The sequence below is a fragment of the Paroedura picta genome, chromosome 7 (assembly GCF_049243985.1).
Source record: "Paroedura picta isolate Pp20150507F chromosome 7, Ppicta_v3.0, whole genome shotgun sequence".
NCBI classification, from domain to species: Eukaryota; Metazoa; Chordata; class Lepidosauria; order Squamata; family Gekkonidae; genus Paroedura; species Paroedura picta.
Window position 1 is genome coordinate 99,895,156 of NC_135375.1, and position 24,423 is coordinate 99,919,578.

At 47.9% G+C, this 24,423-nt stretch overlaps 1 protein-coding gene across 2 annotated transcripts; it reads right to left on the reverse strand.

Moving 5' to 3' along the window:
- Positions 1-166: 166 nt before the first annotated feature.
- Positions 167-23,131, reverse strand: PPP1R3B (protein phosphatase 1 regulatory subunit 3B). Of its 2 annotated transcripts, XM_077345674.1 has the most exons (3): positions 22,765-23,131; positions 21,294-21,400; positions 167-4,952 (listed from the first exon to the last, which is right to left on the reverse strand). In XM_077345674.1, exons 2-3 carry the CDS (start codon positions 21,296-21,298, stop codon positions 4,061-4,063), a joined length of 897 nt encoding a protein of 298 aa, XP_077201789.1. In that variant the 5' UTR covers positions 21,299-21,400; positions 22,765-23,131; the 3' UTR covers positions 167-4,060. The 2 variants fall into 2 exon arrangements, with proteins under 2 accessions (XP_077201789.1, XP_077201788.1); XM_077345673.1 differs by lacking the exons at positions 21,294-21,400; positions 22,765-23,131 and adding an exon at positions 8,950-9,415.
- Positions 23,132-24,423: the final 1,292 nt, after the last annotated feature.

Here is a 24,423-nt window from a genome sequence, read left to right on the forward strand (position 1 = left end):
GTGGTCGGATTCAGAAGGCAGCTTCATGTGCTCAATTACTTTTGAGGAAACTTGGGAAGGAACAGGCTGTCTCGTACAATCCCCCCCCCCCTGTAACATTCTTCTCTTAGAGTCCCACCATCCCAAGAATCACTTCCTTTAATGAAACAATGCGGCAAGACACAAGGAGATGCTACCTTTTCTTCAACATTTATTGTTTTTTGCCATTGGATAAACACCAAAAACAGTTACAGAAAACACTACAGGAAATAAATGTATCGGTGATTAATAAAGTGCATTTCCCCCCCAGTCCTGTACAAAATATTTCAAACATGCAAGGCACTCGGAAGCAGAACAGGAGGATAAGAATTCCCCGGTTACATTCCACATTGGCAAGGCAGACGAAGTCCAAGATGCTGGCTTTAAAACAGGGGTGAGGAGGGGAAGAGAGTGCGTAATGAAAGGAAATGTCAGGAAACCATTCCAGGCTTCCATTTCACAGTCTTATTTCCATCTGCTGCCCAGCAAGTCACATACATACATACACATGCACCCTTAAGGCATAGCCTGCGCCAAGGGTTTCTCCCATTTTTCAAGAGAACTTTCATACCCAAGACTGCATAAATTCATTTTTTTTAAAGGCACAGTTCACAATAATTTCAAGTTAAAGGAACAAACTTAAAGCTTCTGTCCTCAAAAGTAACTGAAAGGACCTTCACAGGCTACCCGAGAAAGCAATTTATGTCTGACGGATGACCCTCAAGAGGACAGATTTGTGGAAGTTTAGTTTTGAATTAAATCTGCTTGGGGGGTCAATGTTCCCAGTTTTGCTGGCTTTCCTAGTGCAAAGGCTACAACCGCCCCCCCCCCCTTTCCTCAATTCCTAGCCCAGTTCTCACACATGATCTAATCCTGTAGGAATTATTAAGAAAATCTCGGTTAATGGGGTTCCTGTAGCCTTGAATCAAAGAATTTTGTACAGCTAATCAGTTTTCTCATAGGAAGAATGTCGCTTGTATCAAAATCTAGGGGGTGTTGTAAGGAACAGCCCACATTGGCAACGCATCACTTCCACTCAGAAGTAAAATGCAGAAATCGCACTATTTTCCTGTGAACTGCAAGAAATTGCAAGAAACTACATGTCCAGCTAGGCAGGATGGGAACAACTTGGTACATACTGCAATTCTATACTTTGGAGGTAAATCAGATTTTGTATTTTTTAAACTTTTGAAAGAGCTCCTTAGATAGAAGAAAATATTTTATAGCTGGGAGGAAAAGAATCAAAACACCACCCTTTTAACACTGTATCTCTCCACCTAAAAGCCTAATGCTCAGAACTGAACCAGCATAGTCCTGCACCAATAGCTGCTATTGGTGGTGTCTTGTCAAGGTTTGCTGTACTAAAAATATCCTTTCCCTGCCCCCATCCATCTGGGAAAGAAACACCGGCATTTAGCGGGATGGAAGGAAGGAAGATCTTTTGCCCATCAAAAGCCGAGTCAGCAACTAATTTTCCCTTATGACTGCTTGGAGAAGATTCAAGTGGGTAGCCGTGTTAGTCTGGAGTAGCACAACAAAATGGCACCTTTAAGACAAACCAGGATTTATGTATGTGAATGACAACTGAAACCAAAGGACTGAGTTGCTTTTTCTAGCAAATAATGATTATTTACTAATTTGTTTACCAATTTGCTACTAATTTACTTTCTCTTTATATCATAAATCCATTGTATCTGAGGAAGTGTGCGTGCACGAAAGCTCATGCCTTGAATAAAACTTTGTTGGTCTTAAAGGTGCCATTGGACTCAAATTTTTTTGCACTCTGAGAAGAGTCGAGGCCCCCGGTTGCTTTTCTGCAAAATGGCTTGCTAGAATTCCCCCCCTCATGTTTGGCAAGGGCAGGAAGGAGGTAAACATCACTCCCAAAGAGTTAAATATTAGCCCAAGGGCCTCAAAATGCCGATCTCTACTCTAGACGGATGTGGTTATTGTAACATATCCGTATCGAAGGCCACTTTTTACAATGTCTAGCACCATTACTCTGCCAGTAGTGAATTCCAGTTCTGGGCAAGTGAACTGAACTCTAACAATCTGTTCTTTGGACACGAGGAAAAATCAGCTCTTGAGAATTTTTTGCTAAAAATCTAGCCGCAGCCCTTCAGCAGCTGCGGATTAGAACCCTTTTGGTGTGCAAATATTCGGTAGCATTTTGAGACAAGTGCCTGTGCCTCAATTCATCGGCTGGCCACACCTTCTTGGCAGTTGTTTTGCATGCTGGACATGCCTCCACATAACAAAGAACAGCTATTTCATCACTCGCTAGAAGGAGATCCACAGTGCAGCCTTTGACAGAGTTAACACCCTTCTAAGCACGCCGATTTCGATGGACTTAGAAGTGTGGAACTGTGCGGGACGGCACGGCTTAACCATGCACACCTCCTACAGGGCCTGCTGGTGCACCATCACGTCAGTCTTGAACGAGCATAACCGAATTGGCTTCACGGTGACACTCCCGCATTCGACAAGTCAGTTTTTATTCTGCATGCTTTGGGCTGTGAAGTAACATTACTTTCAGTGGGGTTGAAGGCACCAGACAAATATGCTGCGGCCTAGATACTGTGGTTATGGCGTGAACGCAGGCGATTTATGGCCATGGCTCTATAAACACACACCTTTAGCGACCGTCACAGCAAGCCTCTGGATCGCTGAAGATTCCGTTTGCGTTTAGAAACCCCGTTAAAAAGGGCTTGGGAACGACAATCCCTGCTGAATCGGGAAACCTTGGCTTATATTACTATACCGCTCAGCCAAAAACGTTGTCTTCCCTGATGTAAAAGAGGCACACTTAGCTGAGTGATAGGACTAAACATGTTACTGGAATAATCTGCCATGGAAAGACAATTAAGTGATCCAAGAAAGAGGAAAATCTGTGGGATTTTGGCGGGGGGGGGGGATATTTTGCCTAGGCATCTCATCCTTGGTTATTTCTGTCCCCCCTGTTCATGTATGTATAAGGGGGAGGATGTGAAATTGGAAGTGACAAATATCCTTTATTTACAACCAATAACCTTTATTCAATATTCTGTCAGTAACATGGTTCCAATCTGTAACCACTGTATAAACATCAATTAAAACGGTAGTAAAAGAGAAACAAACTCTCTACCCAAACAGTGGCATCTATCAGGCCACATGGTGGGGGGGGGGGGGGGAAGGGAGAGTATATTTAAATAAGTAGGTGGCACAAAAAGTTATCGTTTTTAGGGGGGAAAAACCTTCTTGCCCACCTTCTCCCAATAAAAACAGATTTATCAAGGCACGTGAAAGCAAAGCAGGTTTCTTTTGAGGCTTAAAAATAAAACCGAACCCCTGCTCATACGCTAAGACACACTTGCTCCGAAGCCACATAATGACATCACTGTCCTACAGGAAAAAAGCCCTTCACCGCCACAATTTCGAAAAATACAATTTGTTCTTTTCTTGAAGACAGAAATGCAGGCAGAATGGTGAGTAAGCAGCCTGGTATCTTCCCGCAGATATGAAACCATTTCCTATTATGGAAGAAAGGACAGTCCCCTGTTCCATTTCAATGGTTGATTTTACAGTCTCTTTTGTTTTGCACCCCCAAAAATAAAAGTCTTGGTCTCCTGTGGTCTGCACACCCGCTTAGGGGGGCTCTGCTCCCATCTCCAACCCACAGACCGCCACCTCTGTAATTTCTCGTCAGGAACAGCCAAATCCGTCTCCGTAATCCGAGATCAGTTTGTAATATTGCAACGTACCTCATGCCGACAAACAAGCGAAACAGCGCCTGAGCCGAAGCGATGATTGTTGAACTGGACTAAGAGACAAGCGAAGTCCTCCGAAACACGAATGTCCTTTCCTCTTTCTTCTAGTCGCTCAGTGCAGCTATAGCTTATCCATAGTCAGGCATTTTGCCCCATTCATTTTGTCCCATTCATTTCGCTTTCTGCACCTCTATAAACACACGCCTTTAGCGACCATCGCATCACAGCTACTGCCAAGTTTCTTTTCCCTTAAAAAAATATCTCATACGTTTAAATACACAGACCGCGTCTTTCATTCAGTAATAAGGCCCGCGCTTCTCATACCCTGAATAACTCGGCCATTCGGGAAATAAACCATACGAACACCTAGGGCTTCCAAACTGGTCAAAGGCAATCCCAAAACCAGGGTCAACCTGAGGCTGGGAAATCTCCCGGGCGGATTTGAGTCCAGACCGCACGATTCTGTAATTCAGGCCTTTGTTGCTGTCCCAGTACACTTTGCCGTCACTTTCGTAACACACCGCAAACTCCATCCTTTCGTGGGGCGGAACTTTCTCTGGCAAGCTGATCTCAAAAGAGAAGGTGTCCTTATCTGAACCCGCGTACGTGTCTCTGACATACTGGCATGGATAGTCTGTGAAGGTTTTCCAGGTGTCAAATGTCATCCGGATCTTCACGGCCTTCTCAAACGCAAGATTCCTGACTTTCACGGTGCCCGAGGCAGCTTTATCTTTCAAGACGCAGTTCTCGAGGCAAACGTAGTCTGCTTGGAGGCGGTTGCGGAAGTCCAAATAGTCAGCAGAAGGCGGGACAAAATCCAAGACGAAATCGTCCCTGTCTACCGTCGTCAGGCCCACAATGTTGTCTATTAATTCTGTGATGTTAAATGGAATATCCAAGGGGTCATCAAACTCGGAGAATACTCTCACCACCGTCAGCGCCAAGCCCCTGCTGTCTGCAAAGGATACCCTCTTCTTCACTTTGGCGCTCTGCAGAGCTTGGACTTCCGCTCCCAGGCCATTTAATTCCGTGCCGTGGTTTAAATGGATGCAGGGCCGCAAAGGTTTCTTGGGCTTCGCAGCGATTTTGTAAGCAAAGCTGTCCCTTCGGAAAGAGGGTGAACGTAGGTAGAACTGCATCGCAACGTCCACTGCCATGGTGGGCTTGAGAGGAGTGGAGTTCAGTATTCTGAAAAGGGGGGAAAAACAAACACAAAGGAATAAGACAGGCTTATAAGTGTTTTGTGAAACCTGGGATTTCTTGATGGCCCTGGAAGGCTTTCCTGAATGGGTGGGAGTTAATTAATTTTTTATATCTTTTTAAAAATGTGTTAAACATTTATTGGGTGATGTTACCATATATGGTCATGTCGACCTGCCTTCCCGCTTCCAAAATGGCCAATGATGGGCCTGGAGGAGGTGGGAAGGGGAGGGGCCCCAGGTGGGTGTGTCCACAGCAATGCTTCCCAACCATATTCTGCATGATTGTGCCACTTCTGGGATTTCTCGAAACCTGAAGAATGTCTCAGGGGTTTCTCAATGGTAAAGTTGAGAAGGGCTGGAATAAGGGCAAGTTATCATTTGTCCATTTTGACCAGGGATGGAGCAACAAACTCAATTTTCACTTATTTACCAATTTATTTATTTATTTAGATTTTTATACCGCCCTTCCCTACGGCTCTGGGCGGTTTACATAAAACATTTTAGAATGTTTACATAGAACAATGAGTTAGACCCAACTCTAACAAGGGTACTTACACCCTACATACATCTGCAGCCCAAATTTTGCTGCATCTATGATTTTTGGGATGCACTCATTAGTGCAATATACCCACAGTTGCATCCTGTATTTTTGAAATTCACATAAAGATTTTGGAAAACACTGATGATTTTATTCAAACACAACGTAATGTCAGGTAGTATAAAAGAATACCAACACAATGCAGGCTAAAAGCATATTACTGCAGGAGCTGCGCATGCGTAATTGATAAAATACATTAAGCTGCTGTACGTAACATGGGGTGTAAGAATATTTGAAAACAAAATTGGAATTTCTATTCTACATTTAAATGGAGCACAGGGTAGGTCTCTGCGGTTGAGGATTTCATTTATTTGCTGCCATGACCTGATGGCTGTTGCGCAGAATTTAGCTATCAACTTGCATATAGCAGCATTTCCTTGCAAGCAGCATCCCTAAGAAGAGGAGATATTCTCTTAGAGCAATAGTTCTCAAGCTTCCTAATGTTGCAACCCCTTAATGCAGTTCCTCCTGTTGTGGTGACCCCCAACCATAAAATTATGCAAGTATTCTTTCACAGGAATTAAACCCAAACTGACCAATGGCGTGAAGATCCATTTTTTCCCGGGGTTCCTCAGTTCATTTCTGCCTCTTGTCCCACCATGCCGATCTCGCTCTTTTCCGCTGCTCCAGACAGACGAACGCTTTATCTCGAACTACCCTACAAGGCTGTTATGTGGATGGCGCCCCCCCCCCCCAGCCAACTGCTTGCCCTGCCGCAACCCCTGGGAAAGGGTCATTCGACCCCCAGGTTGAATGTTTCATAAAGAGGCCTCTCAGCACATGGGATTTTCCCAAAGTGTCCCTCCAACACCACAGATGGAACGACATCACCCCTGGTTAGGGTAAAGTCCCTCCTTTGGTTTTTAATTTCCAACCAGGAAAAATAATCTGCTGGGGCCTGAATAAATCTGGAGCTGGGAGAAGCAAGGAAATTTAGGGAGCTCAGAAGGTCAAACTGGCTCTGTGTCCTCTTGCCTTTGTTTAATCATGAGTCTTGCTTAGGTTATGCTGAAATGGAGTGGGAATAAGGGGGAATGGCCAAGGCTTACCATTTTTCCTTCTATGGCAAGCAACCATTTAGATCTGAAATGATCATGGAGGAGTAGGGGCAGTAGCTCATCAGTGGCCCAATGAAATTGAGCCAAACACAGACTAGGAAACATTCTAAATATGCATTTCCCCCCAGTAATTTGAGTTGCAATGTGAAACTAGCATACTGTAGTATGCTAGTTTCTACAGCATACTGTAGAAACTAGCATACTGTAGCAATGTGAAACTAGCATACTGCATTCGCTGGCAGGGGCTTCTGGGAATTGTAGTCCATGGACATCTGGAGGGCCACAGTTTGACTACCCCTGCTGTAGTATTTTCCTTCTCGCCATCAAGTAGCAGCCAACTTCCCGCAACTCCGCGGGAACTCCGCAACACGGAGTTTTCAAAGCACAAGAGGGTCAGAGATGGGCTGCCATTGCCTGCCTCTGCATCGTGACCCTGGACTTCCTTGGCTTCCTTGGACTTCCTATCCAAGCCTTAGCCAATGCTAGCCAATCCTGCTTAGCTTCCGAGATTTGAAAAAGACCCTATCCAGGTTAGAGCAACAAAACATAATCCACACCCACCGCAGCGATTCAGCTGGCTGAGAACATCCGGTTAGCAAATATGTTGTTATTGCTGTTAGATGCGAAGTCGTGTCCAACCCATCGCGACCCCATGGACAATGATCCTCCAGGCCTTCCTGTCCTCTACCATTCCCCGGAGTCCATTTTTGGTACTGTCCATTGGATTTTCATGGCAAAGACACTGGAGTGGTTTGCCATTTCCTTCTCCAGTGGATCACCTTTTGTCAGAGCTCTCTGCCATGATCTGTCCGTCTTGGGTGGCCCTGCATGGCATGGCTCATAGCTTCACTGAGCTACGCAAGCCCCCTTGCCACAACAAGGCAGCGATCCTTGAAGGGGGTTAGTAAATATAGCAATAAATAAATGCATCTCTTAAACATGTCTGAATGGCTTAATGAGTTTGTCCCCTTCAGGAATGTTACTGCACACGCTTCGCCATTGTGGCTGGTTTACCGTAAGCATATTTACTGCAAAATATGGCAAAACCTAGTCCTATCATTTTTTGTTTACTGTTGTCTCAACCTGTTGATGTCATTGACTTACGCTGCCCAATCTGGGTTAGAAATACTGGGAGATTGGGGATGGGGTGGAGTCTGAGAAGGGAGAGTAGAGCAGTGGTTCTCAACCTTCCTAATGCCGCGACCCTTTAATACAGTTCCTCCTGTTGTGGTGACCCCAACCATAAAATGATCCCAGTGTTCTTTCACAGAAATTAAACCAAAACTGACCAATGGCGTGAAGATCCACTGTTCACGATTGTATATACATAAATTGTATATAAATTGGCGGGTGCCTTCAGGACAAGCAGCAACAGTGGCACCCCCCCCCCCCGCCCTGGCCAAGCTGCCTGCCCTGCCGCGACCCCTGTGAGAGGGTTGTTAGACCCCCCAAAGAGGTCCTGACCCCCAGTTGAGAACCATTGGGGTAGAGTATCATCCCACGGAGTCCACCTTCCAAAATGGCCATTTTCTCCAGGTGAACTGACCTGTCACCGGAAGATCAGCTGGAACAGTGGAAGATAACCAGCCACCACTAGAAGGTTCACAACCCTGCCTCCTTAGAATGTTCTTGGGGGTCCCCCATCCAAGTACTAACTACAGATCCGTTCAATTGCCAGTCATGTTGCTGTAGTGACCTATTACTGCATATACCCCAAGTACAGGATAATGGAACATGGTGTGTGTGTGTGTGTGTGTGTGTACATGCACATACATACACATATACTCACTCTCTCTCTCTCTCTCTCTCTCTCTCCCTCCCTCCCTCCCTCCCCTGGGGCTGTAAATAATGATTTAAATAAATAATAACTAATGATTTTAATAAATAATTATTTAAATAAGTACTTGAAGCCCATCCCACCACCTTTGTGGGCACCGGCCAAGTTGAACAAGCAGCGCCATCCTAAGCAGAGTTACAGCCTTTCCCAGCGAATTGACGTCAAAGGGCTTAGAAGGGTAGAACGTTGCTTGGGACTGCACTGTTGGTTCCTTTGAATTCCTGCACCCTAACCACAACACGCAAGTCGAACGCAGAAAATACAGACCAACATTCCAGCCCCAGCACAGTCGTCCTCGATAGTTCACATCCACCATTGATGGCAGCCCTTCCCACTCAGCCAGAGCCAACACAGATTTTTAAAAAGTAACTTAAAAATTAAGTCCTTCCTGAGAAGCAGCTCTCCTGATGTTCAGAGCCAGCACCCACAAACGTTTAGACCACAGCTAAGCGCCCATCCACACATCCACACATCCCCTCGGCATGCTCACCCTGCAACCCAGAAACTGCCGGATCCAAATCTCACTCCGTTCCGCGGCATTGTTTCCTGTCTTCCCGAGGAATTTGGACGCGAGCCCCGCTGACGGTATTCCACGGCTACTGGAGCACAGGGCCGCTCAAGCTCCCTCTGCCAGCACCTCCCCTTCTGCAGCTCGGTTCTCCACACCCTTGAAGTCTGGACGCTCTCCTTGGGTGTGCAGAGACGGGAAGTTAACGGTGGCTATAAAGGCCCGGAACGACTTCTCGAACTTTGAGGAAAAAGGAAGCTACGGCGAGCACGTATCCTGTAGGCTGGGTTAAGAGGTCATAAAGCATTGAGACACACTGAAAATTTTGCTGCTCTCCTGACATTTGCTGAGAAATATGCCTGAGGTTAACGTAAGAGGCAATGGGCCCGAGACACTTTTCCGGTGTGTTTCTTTTACTAAACCACAAGACACAGACAAGGTAGCTGCAAAGGGCTTTGTTTCCTTTTTGGTTTGTGCTTGTCAGGCTGCAAAGGTCAGAAAGAAACCAAGCATGAATGGTTAAAAAAAATAGTTAAATGAGACACACACACACACACAGAGGAAACAAGGCCTGCTCGTTGGAGGAAATGCCAAATTCCTGCCGTGTGTATGACTACTTCTGCCTGTTGGGGCATGAAAGATTAAATCAAGAGCCATACACTGCTGAGCTAACACAAGTGGCTAATACTTTGGCGTTCGCCTGGGATTTGGTTCTGACTATTCTACGGCTCCGATCAGCAGCGGTGGAACAGAAGCCAAAGTCTCAGCCTGAGAAATGCCATTTCAGCAGAATGCTTTTATACAGGGAGGGAGAGAACTGCAGGACCATGGGGGAGAAAAAAATTCTGCTCTCTCCCACCTTGGGCTGCCAACCTCCAGGTGGTGTCTGGAGATCTTCCACTATTACAATCGGCCTCCAGCTGACAGAGCGCAGTTCACCTGGAGAAAATGGCTGCTTTGGAGAGTGGACTCGCATGGCCTCATACCCCACTGAAGTCGCTCCCCTCCCCAAACCCCGCAGTCAGAATCACAGAATTATAGAGTTGGAAGGGGCCATACAGGCCATCTAGTCCAACCCCCTGCTCAACGCAGGATCAGCCCTAAGCATCCTAAAGCATCCAAGAAAAGTGTGTATCCAACCTTTGCTTGAAGACTGTGAGTGAGGGGGAGCTCACCACCCCCTTAGGCAGCCTATTCCACAGCTGAACTACTCTGTGAAAAAAATTTTCCTGATATCTAGCCTATATCGTTGTACTTGTAGTTTAAACCCATTACTACATGTCCTCTCCTCTGCAGCCAACGGAAACAGCATCCTGCCCTCCTCCAAGTGACAACCTTTCAAATACTTAAAGAGGGCTATCATGTCCCCTCTCAACCTCCTTTTCTCCAGGCTGAACATTCCCAAGTCCCTCAACCTATCTTCATAGGGCTTGGTCCCTTGGCCCCAGATCATCTTCGTCGCTCTCCTCTGTACCCTTTCAATTTTATCTAAGTCCTTCTTGAAGTGAGGCCTCCAGAACTGCACACAGTACTCCAGGTGTGGTCTGACCAGTGCCGTATACAATGGGACTATGACATCTTGTGATTTTGATGTGATGCCCCTGTTGATACAGCCCAAAATGGCATTTGCCTTTTTTACCGCTGCATCACACTGCTCATGTTTAGCTTACAATCCACAAGTACCCCAAGGTCTCGTTCACGCCACAAGTACCCCAAGGTCTCGTTCACTGCCTCAGGCTCCCCTTCCCAATCTTCAGGTATTTCCCTAGCAACCCTACTCCCGCCCCAGGACTTCTGGAAATTTATCCAGAGGGGAAAAATTTTGGAAATGGGGAGAGGGGGAGAGATTCTTATGAATGTTTTTTTTCTTGTGCAATCCGTCGCTTGCTTTTAAAGAACTTGCTTTACTCACAGAAGACACGTAGCATGAACGCCTTAACATAAGAATGTACAGCATGACATAATCATTCCTACGACTAATCATAAAGTGTATTTTGAAAGCTATTTGTCACATCTGAACTTTCTGCCCATAGCTAATATATCATAATGTGCATAGTGATAGCACATTATTGAAAAATCCAACACTTTCAAAATGTTTAATGATGTCCAAATATACTGCTAGTCATATTGTGGCTGTATGTGTCTGCAAAAATAGTATACACTTAATAATATCAACTTTTACTTTTTCTTACTTAGGGTTACCAGCCTGAGGCTAGCCACTGGCAGGATACACACAAGGGATGGCTTTAGGGGCGATGGTTTAACATTCATCCAAACTCTATGGTTTAACCACAGAGTTTTGGATAAATGCTAGAATGTTGCCTGACGTGATGATACCAGAAATGACATAATGGCATTAGCACAATGTCAATCCCTTCCTACTTCTCCCCCAACCAAACCTCCCTGATTCTCTCTCTCAGGTGGCAAAAATTAAGCTCTCTGTGATAAGGTAGCAGAGGGTGCTGCTTTTTTCTCTGAAGAATGAGGCATATTTACAACTAGAAATTAAGCCCATTTTATATGTGAATAAAATGGGCGCTAGGCCGTGGGACGCCGTGGGCAGTGGGGCGCGACCTGGGGCGTTCTCCCGGGCGCGGGCTGCTCCTGGAGCTGGGAGAAGGCTGCTTCCCCCGGAGCTGGGAGAAGGCTGCTTCCCCCCCACACCTGGCAGCGCCCCTGGGCCTTTCTCCAGGCCCCAGAAGCAGCCTTGTTGTGCCGCAGACACAGTGAGGCTGCTCGCAGAGGCGGGAGAAGGACGCGGCCCCCCTGGCTGCATCCCTCAGCCTTCTCCCGGCCCCAGGAGCAGCCTCGCGGCGTCTGTGATGCGGCAAGGCTGCTCCCGAAGCTGGGAGAAGGACGCGGCCTCCCTCCCCTGCCAGCATCCCGGGGCCTTCTGTTCCTGGAGCCGGGAGAAGTCCCCCACCTACCGTGGCCCTCCCCAGCGGTAAGGGACCCGGGGCGGGAAAGGAGACCCGGGTCGGAGGACTCACTCAGGCTGGCTGGTCTCTTTGCGCGGCTCCCCTTTGGTGGCTTGGCCCTGGATGGACACTCGGAGGACCCAATCAGGAGCCTCTTCGCGGCTCCTGATTGGGTTCTCCAAGTTTTTATCCTGGACAGGGTCCGCCCTAGCTCCTCCCCAATAGCCCTTACCCTTTTATTTCATCCGCTCCACAGGAGCGGTTAAAGATTTTGTTTGTAGAAAGCCAAGCCTACAAGAAACGCTTCCTAGAAATAAGCCCCACTGAATAAATCAGATTTATTTCAGCACAGACCTGCTTAAGTGAGGGTTGCTCCCATGGGCATTTAGGCCTGTAAATTCCATAAACACCACAGCACAATTTTCTATTCTGTTATGCATCTGATGTCGATAAAGCAGTCAAATAAGCGGAGCACTGATAGCAAAGCAACTATTGCATATAGTTCAATTTTTCCAATATTTTCTTTCCTCCTCCTTAAATCCTATAAAAAATATATCCCAACTGCTTCAAAATTTCCAAAAGTTAGATCTCTTAGTTTAGACTTGAAGATGGGAGCAGAATAGCTAAACAGCAGCAAACTAAGTGCCCATTCTGGTAGCCGGCTCATTTCTTTCAATCCCAACACAACCAGGAGAGGAAAGCTGTTATCAACAACCTGATAATCTACAGAGCGAAGATTACCAAAAGAAACAAGCTGTAAAATGAAGCCAGATAGGTCTAAGGCTAACAGTGAATCCAGACGCAATATATACATATGTATATATATCAGATTTTTAATGTCCATGAATGCCACGTAATTCAGGGCCAACAGATTACAGTCTTACAGTTTGCAAACATGGATGAGTCAGCAGGAGGCATTTATGCAATTCTGACCAATAAGCACAGAGATTCAGTCAACAGATAAATTACACTTGACAGATCTGGGATTCACGCATGTTGTGGGTGAGCCAAAACCTCTCCAGTTTCCACCCAGCCTTTGGCTGTCTGCTTGCCCTTCATAATTCAGTCCCAGAACAGTATTCTTACAGAAGACCTTGCAGCAGGACAAACGGGACATGATCCAACAAGTGGCCAATGTTTTTCAAACAAGGGAGGTGTGGCATTCCGTGGAAGTATTGTCAATCAGAAGATCGCTAAGCTACCTAAAATATACCACTGATCTAGGAATGGCCTGTAGTTTGTGAGCAGGTGGCTTATGAGGGGTGCATCCCCAGCAGGTCTGTTGGAAGGGATTTATTTATTTCCATTTCTAACCTGCCACTCCCAGCAAGGCCGGCTCGTGGTGGCTTATGACATTTAGATTAAAAATTCAAGGTTTTGAAGAGGGGCGCAAGATGACCCGAGTTGCTATCCTCAGCCAAATGCCTGGTGGAAGAGTTCTGCCTTACAGGCCCTGCAGAACTGCATCAACTCCGTCAGGGCCCTGAGATCCTCCAAAAGCTCATTCCACCAAGTGGGGGCCGGAACTGAAAAGGTTCTCAGATTTCCCTCAGGCCAAGGACCACCAACCTATTGGTGTTTAAACAGCGTACTCTCCGGGGGGCATAGAAAGACAAGTGGTCCTACACTGGACCCAGATGGAGGATAGCCTTAAAGGTCAAAACCAGAACCTTGAAGCAGATCTGGAATTCAACTGGCAACCAATGCAGCTGCCTCAGCACTGGCTGGATGTGGGCTCGCCATGGTGTTCTTGTGAGAACTCTAGCAGCCACATTTTGTACCAGTTGCAATTTCTGGGTCAGCGAGAAGGGTAGGCCCTTTCATTAAACCCTGTTTGAGAACGTCTGTCCTCATGACTTACAGTCTTTCTTGGGGGGTTATCTTGTCATTGAAGTCTCCATGTTTGTTTGCACCCGTAACTACTTTATTTGAGATTCACTGATGATGTCCAACTTCCACCCCACCATCAATCTAACTATGAATTACTCTACCCAAGAAACAAACTACCTGGACATCATAATAGGGGCACATGAGGGAGACATAAGTATTACATGACACTGGAAGCCAACAGATCAGCAAACATCTACATGCCTCTGGCTACCACCCCCAACCACATCAAACAATCTGTTTGGTATAGCCAAGCCCTACACTGTAGTCACCTCTACTCCAGCCCCTCAGACAGAGATATTCATTTGAAGGAACTGCCACAGGCAATTCTGCAACGACAGTATTATTATTTATTAAATTTGTATACCGCCCTCCCGCAAGCAGCTCAGGATGAACAGCATGAATAAAATAAAGGGAGAGGCAGTATTACAAATATAAGAAACTCGATACTAAGCCCGCTGCACCCAAAATACAGTGGGTGCTAGTGGGGTGGGTGGACGGATGGGCGGGCGGGCGGGAGGGAGGGAGGGAGGGAGGGAGGGAGGGAGGGAGGACAAAGTGAATGCAGGGAGGAAGGAAGCCAGGAAGGGAGGGAGGTAGGCTGAAAGGGGACGGGGAAGGGGTGGGAGGAAGGGGGGGGAACGTTCTGTTGGGGGAGGGGGAGGTGGCGATAGGGGGGTAAGAGTGGGTGGGGCGGGAAAACGGCGGCAGAGGTTAGCGGGGAGGGGGGTGAGGGCTGGGTAAATGGCGCGGGGTGAAGGCGGGCTGGGGAAGCGGCAGCGGAGATTAGCGGAGAGGGGGGGCGGCCTGGGTAGATGGGGCGGGGAAGAAGGGGGGCAGGAAAGCAGCGGCAAAGCACGGGAGTGAAGCGGCAGTGGCAGTTGGGCCTCCCCCTCCACCAAGGGACGCACGGCAGGGTAGGGCGGGCGGCTTCCTACCTGCCTTGTCGTCGGCCAGCTACTAGCTTCTTACTCTTTTCTATTGCTACAGACAGACTAACCCAACTTTCCATTTTGATCGACCTCCAAGACAGACTTTTGCACTTTTACGTGCATTCTACTTATCATTCTACCAGACAATTGCTGGTGGGCAGACTTCATGGAAGATTAAGAGAAACACACCACCTGCCCGAGGTTAATATTATCATGCCCAGAAAATTACAGATCAATCATTCCTTGTGGGTACGCTACTATAGCACAGTTGCGGATGGACTCAGGGACTGAAGGGGAGCCAATTCTTCATAGCTAGTGTGAAAACCTCGCAGCTTCCCTTTTGAGTCCCACTGGTGGTACATGTGCCACCATCTGAGAACCACTATACTAACACACACAATGCTGAATAATAAGGCACTGATACTCTGAGCTGTATCTAGAAAGATGGCAAGTTTAACTTGAAGAGGCTTTCAAAAGAAGGTGAGTCTTCTATGAGCAAGAAGCTACTTTCAGGGCGCAGAAGGCGTTGTTGCCTTACCCGATCCTGATTCACTTGGGGAATAACTTCACATCCAGTCCCAAGAACGCAGCTTGGAACTTCCTTCCAGTAAGGCTGCAGGAAAATTCATACATGGCCTATATTTCAGTGGTATGGCTGAAGGAAGTTTGTACTCTCAAAAGCTTTGCTTTTGGTCATTACGATGAAACTAGAGCCGAATCTTGCTCACATTACGTGCGTGTAATGGTTTGTCTGGGTTGTCTTTTAAGCTTATACAAATTTATTTCCTGCCTTTCCACTTTAAAAGAGCTTTTAAGGATGACTGACAACCCCCCCACACACACACAAACCATCAAGTATAAAGAAGCAAACCATAAACATTGTAATAAAAAAGCAGAAGGGTTTAAAAAAACCTGGACAAGGGAGTTTTGAAAAAAGTCACCCAGAAGAAGAAGAAAAAGGAGTGGGGACAATGTCCCTGAGGAGGGCATTCCGCAACCAGGGTGCCACCCCAGAAAAGGCCCTGCTCTCTGGTCATGATCTACCTAACATCAGGAATCGAGGGCAGCTGGTATAGGGGAACTGGAAATTGCCCACAATCTGCGGTGACCCCTATGGCAGGGGTAGTCAACCTGTGGCCCTCTAGATGTTCATGGACTACAATGCTGGCAGGGGTTCATGGGAATTGTAGTCCATGAACATCTGGAGGACCACAGGTTGACTACCCATGGGACTGATGGTCCAACATGTATTGGGAGACCGGCTCCTACATCACAATAGCAATGAAGGACTGTTCATAAGAATGTGCAGATCAGATGGTAGCTTGAAGGCCCAGCTCACCTGCTATCTTCAAGAGCCCAAAGGGAATATTCACTTGATGCAAAAGTTTCTACATTACCTCTTGGCAGGCAGCTACTAAGGCCACAGCCCTTACCTGGATGGCAAAGGTTGGCTTAATCCCACGAGATCTGGGAATTCCAGCAGGGTCTGCCCTGGTTAGTAGTTGGATGGGAGACCAGCAAGGAAGTCCAAGGCCACTATGCCGAGGCAGGCCATGGTAAACCACCTTTGTCCATCTCTTGCATTGAAAACCCTACAGGGTCACCATAAGTTGGATGTGAGTTGGTGGCACCTCTAGAGCACAATGGTTACAATATGAACTGACCCAGAGGCATCCCTAGAACACCCTAGCCTAAGAGATCTTCAAAATGACAGAACAGTACAAGGGGCTCATCATCACAGTCAACAAAGGTTCCAAAACCCCATTTCTGCTTCTTCTTTTACAATATTCCTAATTGGTACCAAAGGGCTTTGACTGGAATGTCGTTGCATAGGATCACATGGATTCTTCCGTGGCCAGAGCGACTTATGCATTGCTCCAATTCTTACACGCCTGGAAATGAGCCCCTGCAGTTTACTGCCACGCATAGCAGGTGTTAGATGCCGTTAAGTCCATGATCTAATAAAATACTGCACAAAATGGGTCATCATTCCTACATTTGCATTCTGTCCTTTAAGCCAAGGTTTGTGCAAATTACCCCGGTTAAATTGGAAGACAGAAGTCATGTTGCAACTGGCAGGAGTAACAGGGGAACAGGGTGGTACCACTTCTTGGGAAAACCCAAAGCTGGCATCCCTCCTCTCTAGGAATCATCTCCATGGTCTTACCATAGAGTTCCCACAGTTCCCAGAACAGACTGATGTCGTTTTTGTTTATTTTTTTCCCCTCTTGCCAGCTACAGGAGCGGTGGCAGGAAACATGGGCCAGAGGATTCCCTACCAATGGGGCAGCTGTAAAATTGCCCCAAACTGCCTGAACAAACATTCTCAACAAAATCAGTCTTTGTACACGAGCCCAGTGAGTGTAAGAACTGGCTCACAGTCAATTGATATCTCAAAACTCAGGAGGTAATATTTGCACTGATTATCACCTGGCATGATATGCATGGGTGGACTCTACCCACACTGCTGATTCTTTTGTGTCAAAAGCCGTGCACTGAATTTTAACTGGCTTTTATTCAAATCGCAGTTTTATTACTGTTATTTCCATGCTGGGAATGGGGCAGGATAAAAATCTGAATGAATGAATGAATGAATGAATGAATGAATGAATGAATGAATGAATGAATGTATGTATGTATGTATGCATGTATGTATGCATGTATGCATGTATGTATGCATGTATAGGTGACTTTCATCTATATTTCTGGCTTCTGCCAATGCTATCTAGAAATCCACGCATCATTGGGACTATATTCTGCGTTAGAAGGAGGGTTGGGTTTTATACCCTGCTTTTCACTACTCAAAGGAGTCTCAAAGCGGCTTACAATCGCCTTCCCTTCCTCTCCCCACTCTGTGAGGTAGGTTGGGCTGAGAGAACTCTGACAGAACTGCTCTGTGAAGACAGCTCTAACAAGACTGAGACTGGCCCCAGGTCACCCAACTGCAGGGAATCAAACTTGGCCCGCCAGATTAGACACCACTGCTCTTAGCACAGCACCAAGCTTTCTTTTGCTTTCAAAGAGCAGAGCAGCGAGTCTCTGCAACTGGGTCAAGCAAAGACCGGAGGATATGCGTGACGCTGGGCTAGAAAAGATTCAGAAAGAAAGAATGTCTTAAGTCGAGCCCTGGGGCCAAGCATAAGAATTGCTTCTCTGGATTAATCGCCCTGCGTTCTTTTCCTAACAATACCAGGCAGGGCATGAAGGTAAACACTCGTGAGGCCAGGCTGGTTCCTTCGTGTGCAGCGGCAGCCTCTCTCTGGAATCTGCCTGGGAGGGCAACAAAGAGAAAGGCCAAGGAGTCTTTCCCCAGGGACTGTTTCGGGAGGAGAGCCGTGTTCCTCTGCAGGAGAACAGTCAGATTCGAGTCCGGGAGCACCTTAAGAATCCAACCAGAGTTCCAGGGAATCTGCTCTGGAGAGTCAGCGCTCCCTTTGCCAGATACAGGTGGGAATGGAGATCCCAGAGTCCTTATATCCCAGTCAGAAGGTGCAAAGAAGAGCCAGGAGACAAAGGTACTGCATTGTACCTTTGTCTGCCGGTTCCCTTCTTTGTAACCTTCCCCCTCCCTCCTGACTGGGACATAAGGACTGTGCCCTATTGGCTGCAAGATCCTATTCATGGACTCTCAGAGTTGGAAGGGGCTATACAGGCCATCTAGTCCTACCCCCTCCTCAATGCAGGATCAGCCCTAAGCATCCAGGATAAGTGTCTGTCCAGCCGCTGCTTGAAGACCGTCCATGAGGAAGAGCTCACCAGCTCCTTAGGCAGCTGATTCCACCTCTGAACTACTCAGACGGTGGAAATTTCCCCTCCTGATATCTATCTGGTATTGATCTACATGTAGTTTAAATGCATTACTGCGGGTCCCATCCTTTGCTGCCTACAGGAACCTTTCCCTGCCCTCCTCTAAGTGACAACCTTCCAAATACTTAAAGAGAGCAATCAGGTCCCCTCTCAACCTCTTCTCCAGGCTGAACCTTCTCAACTCTCTCAGGCTTTCCTCACAGGGCTTGGCCCCCAGGCCCCCAGATCGCTCTCCTCTGCACCGTCCATTTTGTCCACATCCTTCTTGAAGTGAGCCCTCCAGAACTGCACACAGTATCCCAGGTGGGGTCTGCAACAGTATGCAGCAGGACTATGGCATCTTGCAATTTCAATGCGATATCTCTGCTGATACAGCCCAAGACTGCATTATTATTGCGCTTATTTTAAGCAGGAGTCTGCAATGTCATCTTTGTTCTGCTTAATGGGTCATGTTGGTAATGTTAATGTTGCACTTATGGTTCTTCTTGGTGGTTCCAGACCTCTAATATTCTAATGCTGATTACTGAACGTCCTACTTGGTGGACTGTCCTGATTCACGAGGCATAATCCTCCTGGAGTCCCTGCGAGAGAGGTCGACTACATGTAATGTAAATAAATAAAACATCCAACAAAGGGAGCTTTGACTCTGGAAAGGGATCTTTGACTTTCATACCGCGAAAGTCTGAAGGAGTGAGCAGTGATTCATGAAAGCTCATCCCCTGTCACACATTTTGTTGGTTTTTAAGGTACTACTGGTCTCTTGCTCTTCCCGAAAGCCTTGGAGAGCCAGCTCGGTGTCATGCTTATGAGCGACTGCCTCCAATCCAGAAAGCTGGGTTTGAGTCCCCACTCCTCCATATGCAGCCAGCTGGGTGACCTTGGGCTAGTCACAGTCCTGATAGTGCTATTCTTGCAGAGCAGTCCGGTTAGAGTTCTCTCAGCCCCACCTACCTCACAAGGTGTCTGTTGTGGGGAGAGGAAGTTAACAGTGAGCCGTTTTGAGACTCCTTCAGGTAATGAACAATGGAGTGAAAAAACCAACTCTTCTCCTTGTTGTTGGTTTCACGTATTCCTGGGGACCCTCCTTTACGATTGCTCTTAGAAGCAGAAGACCACCACCCCTACATAGAATAGATGTTTCTATAACACTGTGAAGCTGTCTATCACTCAACCTTCACACGCAAGAGTTGAATGATCCACCAGGAATTATGCAATCTCAGCTGAATTACTCATCCTGCTTTAAAGTTCAATATTTATTTTATTGATTTTACTAAAAAAAGAAGAAGAAAACTCTCCAACCCTGGGTTGGCAACTCAGAAATACAAAAGGTCATGGTCATAGGGGAGGGGTCAGATACAGGACATGAGGATGTTCAAGAGACACAAACAGCCTTCCAAAATATCCCCCCCTCCCTCATGTGACACATGGTCTGATCCTGCAGAGATTTACTTACTTCCAAAGTGCTCTGTGGAGCCAGCTTGGTGCAGTGGTTAAGAGTGGTGGCCTCTAATCTGGGCAGCCGGGTTTGATTCCTGGCTTTTCCACATGCAGCCAGCTGAGTAACCTTGAGCTAATCACAGTCCTGTTAGAACTGTTCTCATAGAGCAGTTCTCTCAGAGGCGTCTCAGCCCCACCTACCTCACAGGGTGTCTGTTTTGGGGAGAGGAAGGGAAGGCGATTGTAAGCTGCTTTAAGACTCCTTAAGGTAGCAAAAAATGGGGTATAAAAGACCAGCTCTAAATGTGCCCAAGATGGCAGCCCCTGAACTAATTAAACAATCATTTCTTCCCAGGGAAACTGAGGTTGTGTTCAGGAATCTCCAGTCTTTTAGAAATAGAACTGATTTTTAACATTTTTATTTATTTATAATTGGATTTGTAGGACCGCCCGTCTTAGCCCAGCCATCTTGGAGTGGTGTACATTGCTTTAAAATCAACATAATTAAAAACAGATCTATTAACTCTCTAAAAACAACATCGATGTTTCCATTAAGATAAGTCTCGGGATTGTTCAGGGGGATGCTAGAATACCAGTGTATGGAGGGAACAGCAAGGGATTCTCCTGTAGGACTAAAGGGCTTCTTAGAGATGCTGTATGGAAATGGAACTGATAAAAGTGAACAGTGGCCAGTAAACCTGCATGATGAAACCAGGTGCAGATTCGTGGCCAGCGCCCTGAAATAACTGCACAGTGTGCTATGTACAGCTATTCATTTCTGCACAACCTTGTGTGTGCCACCTCCTAACAAATTTATCCGCACTTCGGTTTTCTCCCCAATGGGGGACACATAATGTCCGAGAGCATTCTCCCCTTCCCCATGTCATCTTCACAACAACCCTTTGAGGTAGGTGAGGCTGAGAGCACGGGACTAGCTCGAGGTCGTCCAGCAAGCTTCCATGGATGAGTAGAGATTCGAATCTGGGTCTCCTAAATCTTAGTCCAGCATAGAAATCATGACACCATCCTGGCTCTCAAGGACTCACGAGAACCTGTTTTTTGAGCTGTGTAAACTTCATAGATTGTTAATCTACACGTCAATTACTGGTAAAATCAGGGGAGTGGGAATGCATCTCTAGTAGAATTCACAGAGTCTCACCAAGCTAGAGTTGGAAGTGTTTTTCAGGAGAACGGATGGCAGCAGAAAATCAACACACAGTCGTGGCCATAGTGACGGGGCTTGACTTGATTCCAAACCCTCCCATCGCTTCTTGAGCGACCTCAAGCAAGCAAGGTCATGGGATATTCTCTCTTTCTCTTTAAAGTAGTGTTAAATGTTACTTACCTCATAAGGACATGAGGGGTTAGCCGTAGAGATGTTTCAGTGTATTCCTAGCAGACCAGAAATGCGCCAGGATTTCCCATGCTGGAGTTGTTACCGGGAGTCACCACCTAAAACAACATAACATGGATCGGGAGGAGAGACTGATTAGAAGGCGCACAAAAGGAAACCATCTTCTGATCTGCAAGGAACCAAGGACTAGAGCAGGGGTGTCCCAACTGTGGTTCTCCAGATGTTCGTGGACTGCAATTATTATTGTCATTTATCGACATCTAGAGAGCCACAGCCTGGCCATCCCTGATTTGGGACATTCATACAGTCACGCCCCCTTTGTCCACGCCCCCTTTGTCTGGGAGGAAAGAGGAAACAAGCCTAGCAGGACTGTCTTCACGGCAAGAGGGCTTCTTCAGTCCACCTGAACAAAGCAGGATGAGAGTTCTTCCCATGAAGAAGAAAAGGGTTCTAGTCCTCATAGTCTCTAGGAGGAAAGAAAGCAATCAAGACGGCCTGTGGGAAAACGGCCTAGCAAGGAAACCCGAGAAGACAAAAAGATTAAGAAGAGCCGAATCAGCAGGTGCCTCTTCAAACATCGGATGAAACATTAACAGATCCGATGGGACATCAAAGGCAATCTTAGGGTTTCGGCCCACTCAGTTGGGGCAAGATTGGCAGGACACACGGCCTTCCTACGCCGCCTTGCCCCGTTCGAAGCCTACTTTTCCACAGACGAGACAGGAGGTGACTTTGGTTAAGACTGCACTGACAGGGGATGACGCTTGCCCATTCTGAACCTGCTCAATCTGAACCCATTTGCACCAGAGAAGAGTGTTTTAATTCAAAGACAGGAGTCCGCCGGCAGTCCTGCCAAGAAACCAGGGTCCATTCTGCAAACACTGGACAATGCACTTCCAATGAGCTTTTGCAGCTGGATTTTCCTGTGCAGGACAGAAAAATCTACTGCAAAAGTGAACTGAAAGTGCATAATCTGACGTGTCTGGAGTGGGCCTCCCTGACCTTCTTCTCCGGCCCACTCCCTCTGAAAAGGATCCCCAGAACCCGGCTAAAATGCAAAACCTCCCCCAACATCTACCCCAAACCGGTCTTGCAGCAAGCAGGTGTCACGGAACTTAGCACAATCTGCGGCTGCCGGCACTATTATTATTGGAAAAAAACCTTTATCCCGATAGCTGGCTTCGCTCCAGAGTCATGCCATCGCTTTCAAGCGAGATCCGGCAGGCGATTAAGTCCCCGTGGGACCGCAGTTCTACGGAACAACTCCGACGCCAGTTTGCAAAACTTCCAGAGAACTGCAACTCTTTGCCTGGGCCGAAAATTGCACGGGGACCTGGCTGGCTTCAAGGCGGACCTCGGAAGCAAACGCCCGAGGGAAAGACGAGCCGCTCAGGGCGGAGGGGAGGGCCAGGAGGAAGGAGAGAGCACCTGGGGGAGCTCCTTCCACCGCCACGCCCTTTACCTGCGTGTCGAGAGCCCCCGCGCCTTCCGACGCTTTCCCCAATCCCGGTTCCTGCTTGCAGACTCGACGATGCGGGAATTCGATCCGCCCAACTCGTCCGCCTCGCTCGGCTCCCGTCCCGGCGGGTCCCGGCGTCGCTGTCGTTACTTCTTAAGAATGCTCGTTCCATCGCGAACTCTCCCGCAGGGGAGGCAGCCGCGCCGCAGCCAATGGGCGCGCCTTGAACTTTGCCGTTCAACCAATGGCGGCAGAGCTCCCCGGTGAAAACGCAGCCGTCGGGCACGTGAACGCCAGGCTGGCTCCGGGGGAGGGTCCGCGCTGCGGGGAGGGGGGGTGTAGAAAGAGCAGCCGCGCTTCACGGGGCCGGCGGGTGGGAAGGAGGGCAGGGGGCAGAACCCAGCCAGGCGGCGCATGCGCGCCTCCTCCCCTCCCCAAGGTCCCGGGCACGAGCGTCCTACTGGGGATTCTGTCGCATAGGGGTGTCAGCTCCAGGTTGGGAAATTCCGGGAGATTTGGGGGGTGGACCCCGGGAGCAAAGGAGTAGGGTGTGATACCGTCGAGCGTTCCCACCTCTCCACGAGCGTCCATTTTCTCCGTTGAGAACTAATCCCTGCAACCTGTGATGAGCTGTGATTCCAGGGAATCCCCAGGTCCCACCTGGAAGATGGCATCCCTAGGCTCCGTGCGAGGGCTCTGCTGTTAGTCCCCAGATAGGGACCTTCCGCTTCCGAAGGGAGGGAGTTGGCCCTGTAGGTGGCCCTCTTCCCCCTTGGCGGCTGCCCCACGCCTCTTTGTAACCCCCCACACCACGCCCCCCACCTGGCATGGCTTCACCTTTTCGCTGCAGGTATGTTGGAGGAAAGGGGGGAGGGCTGGTGGTGTGACTTTCCCACGGGACTGTGGCATCCCTGATTCTGCCTCGCTTCTTAGACACTTCCCCCTTTTGAACGGATCTGAGGAAGGCCATAGTTTTAGTCAGGGACCCATTCCTGCCATGGGTCTTTTCTGTTGTGGCTGATTGGCCCAGTTGTCCCTGAGCATGCTTATGGGGCAAAATAGATGGCAGGGATCTCTGCAAGGAAGGGGGGCTGGGGAATCATGCATACTGCACCTGGGATGCCGCCCTGAGAACTGAAATTGTGCCAGTGAAACTCTGCCTGTGAGGTCACCTCCAGGGATTACTTTCAACCTTGTGTTTATGTGATTAGAAATCTAAATTGTATTCACTTTGTTTATATCCAAAGCAGCTTCAAGCGGATAGCCATGTTGGTCTACTCTACAGTAACACAAAATCCAAAGCAGCTGATCCTGTTCTCCTGTTTATCTCTGTCTTCTCTCCTCCAGTTCATCCTCACAACAACCCTGCAGGGTAGGCTGGCTCTTAATAGCCCAAACTAGCCAACGCTCAGAGCAGCTAGGAAACTAACACAGGTTGGCCTTAGTTAGTATTCCGATGGGAGACCACCAAGGGATTCTCAGTGGAGAGGAAGGCAACGGCAGACAGCTCTTTTGACCTGGAAACCATCAGTCATCAGCTTCTTGTGATGTTCCCCCCCCCAAATCTGTAACCACTCCTGTGGAGCGGTAGTAATAAAAAAGTAAGGGCAATGTGGGAGGAGAAAGGGCAAGCCCTGTCCAGGATAAAAACTCGGAGGGCCC

Coding starts and splice junctions, on each gene's coding strand:
- PPP1R3B (XM_077345673.1), bottom strand. CDS start 8,999: ATGCCGCGGAACGGAGTGAGATTTGGATCCGGCAGTTTCTGGGTTGCA. Junction 4,953..8,949: donor GGCAGTTTCTGGGTTGCAGG/GTGAGCATGCCG, acceptor CCCCCTTTTCAG/AATACTGAACTCCACTCCTC.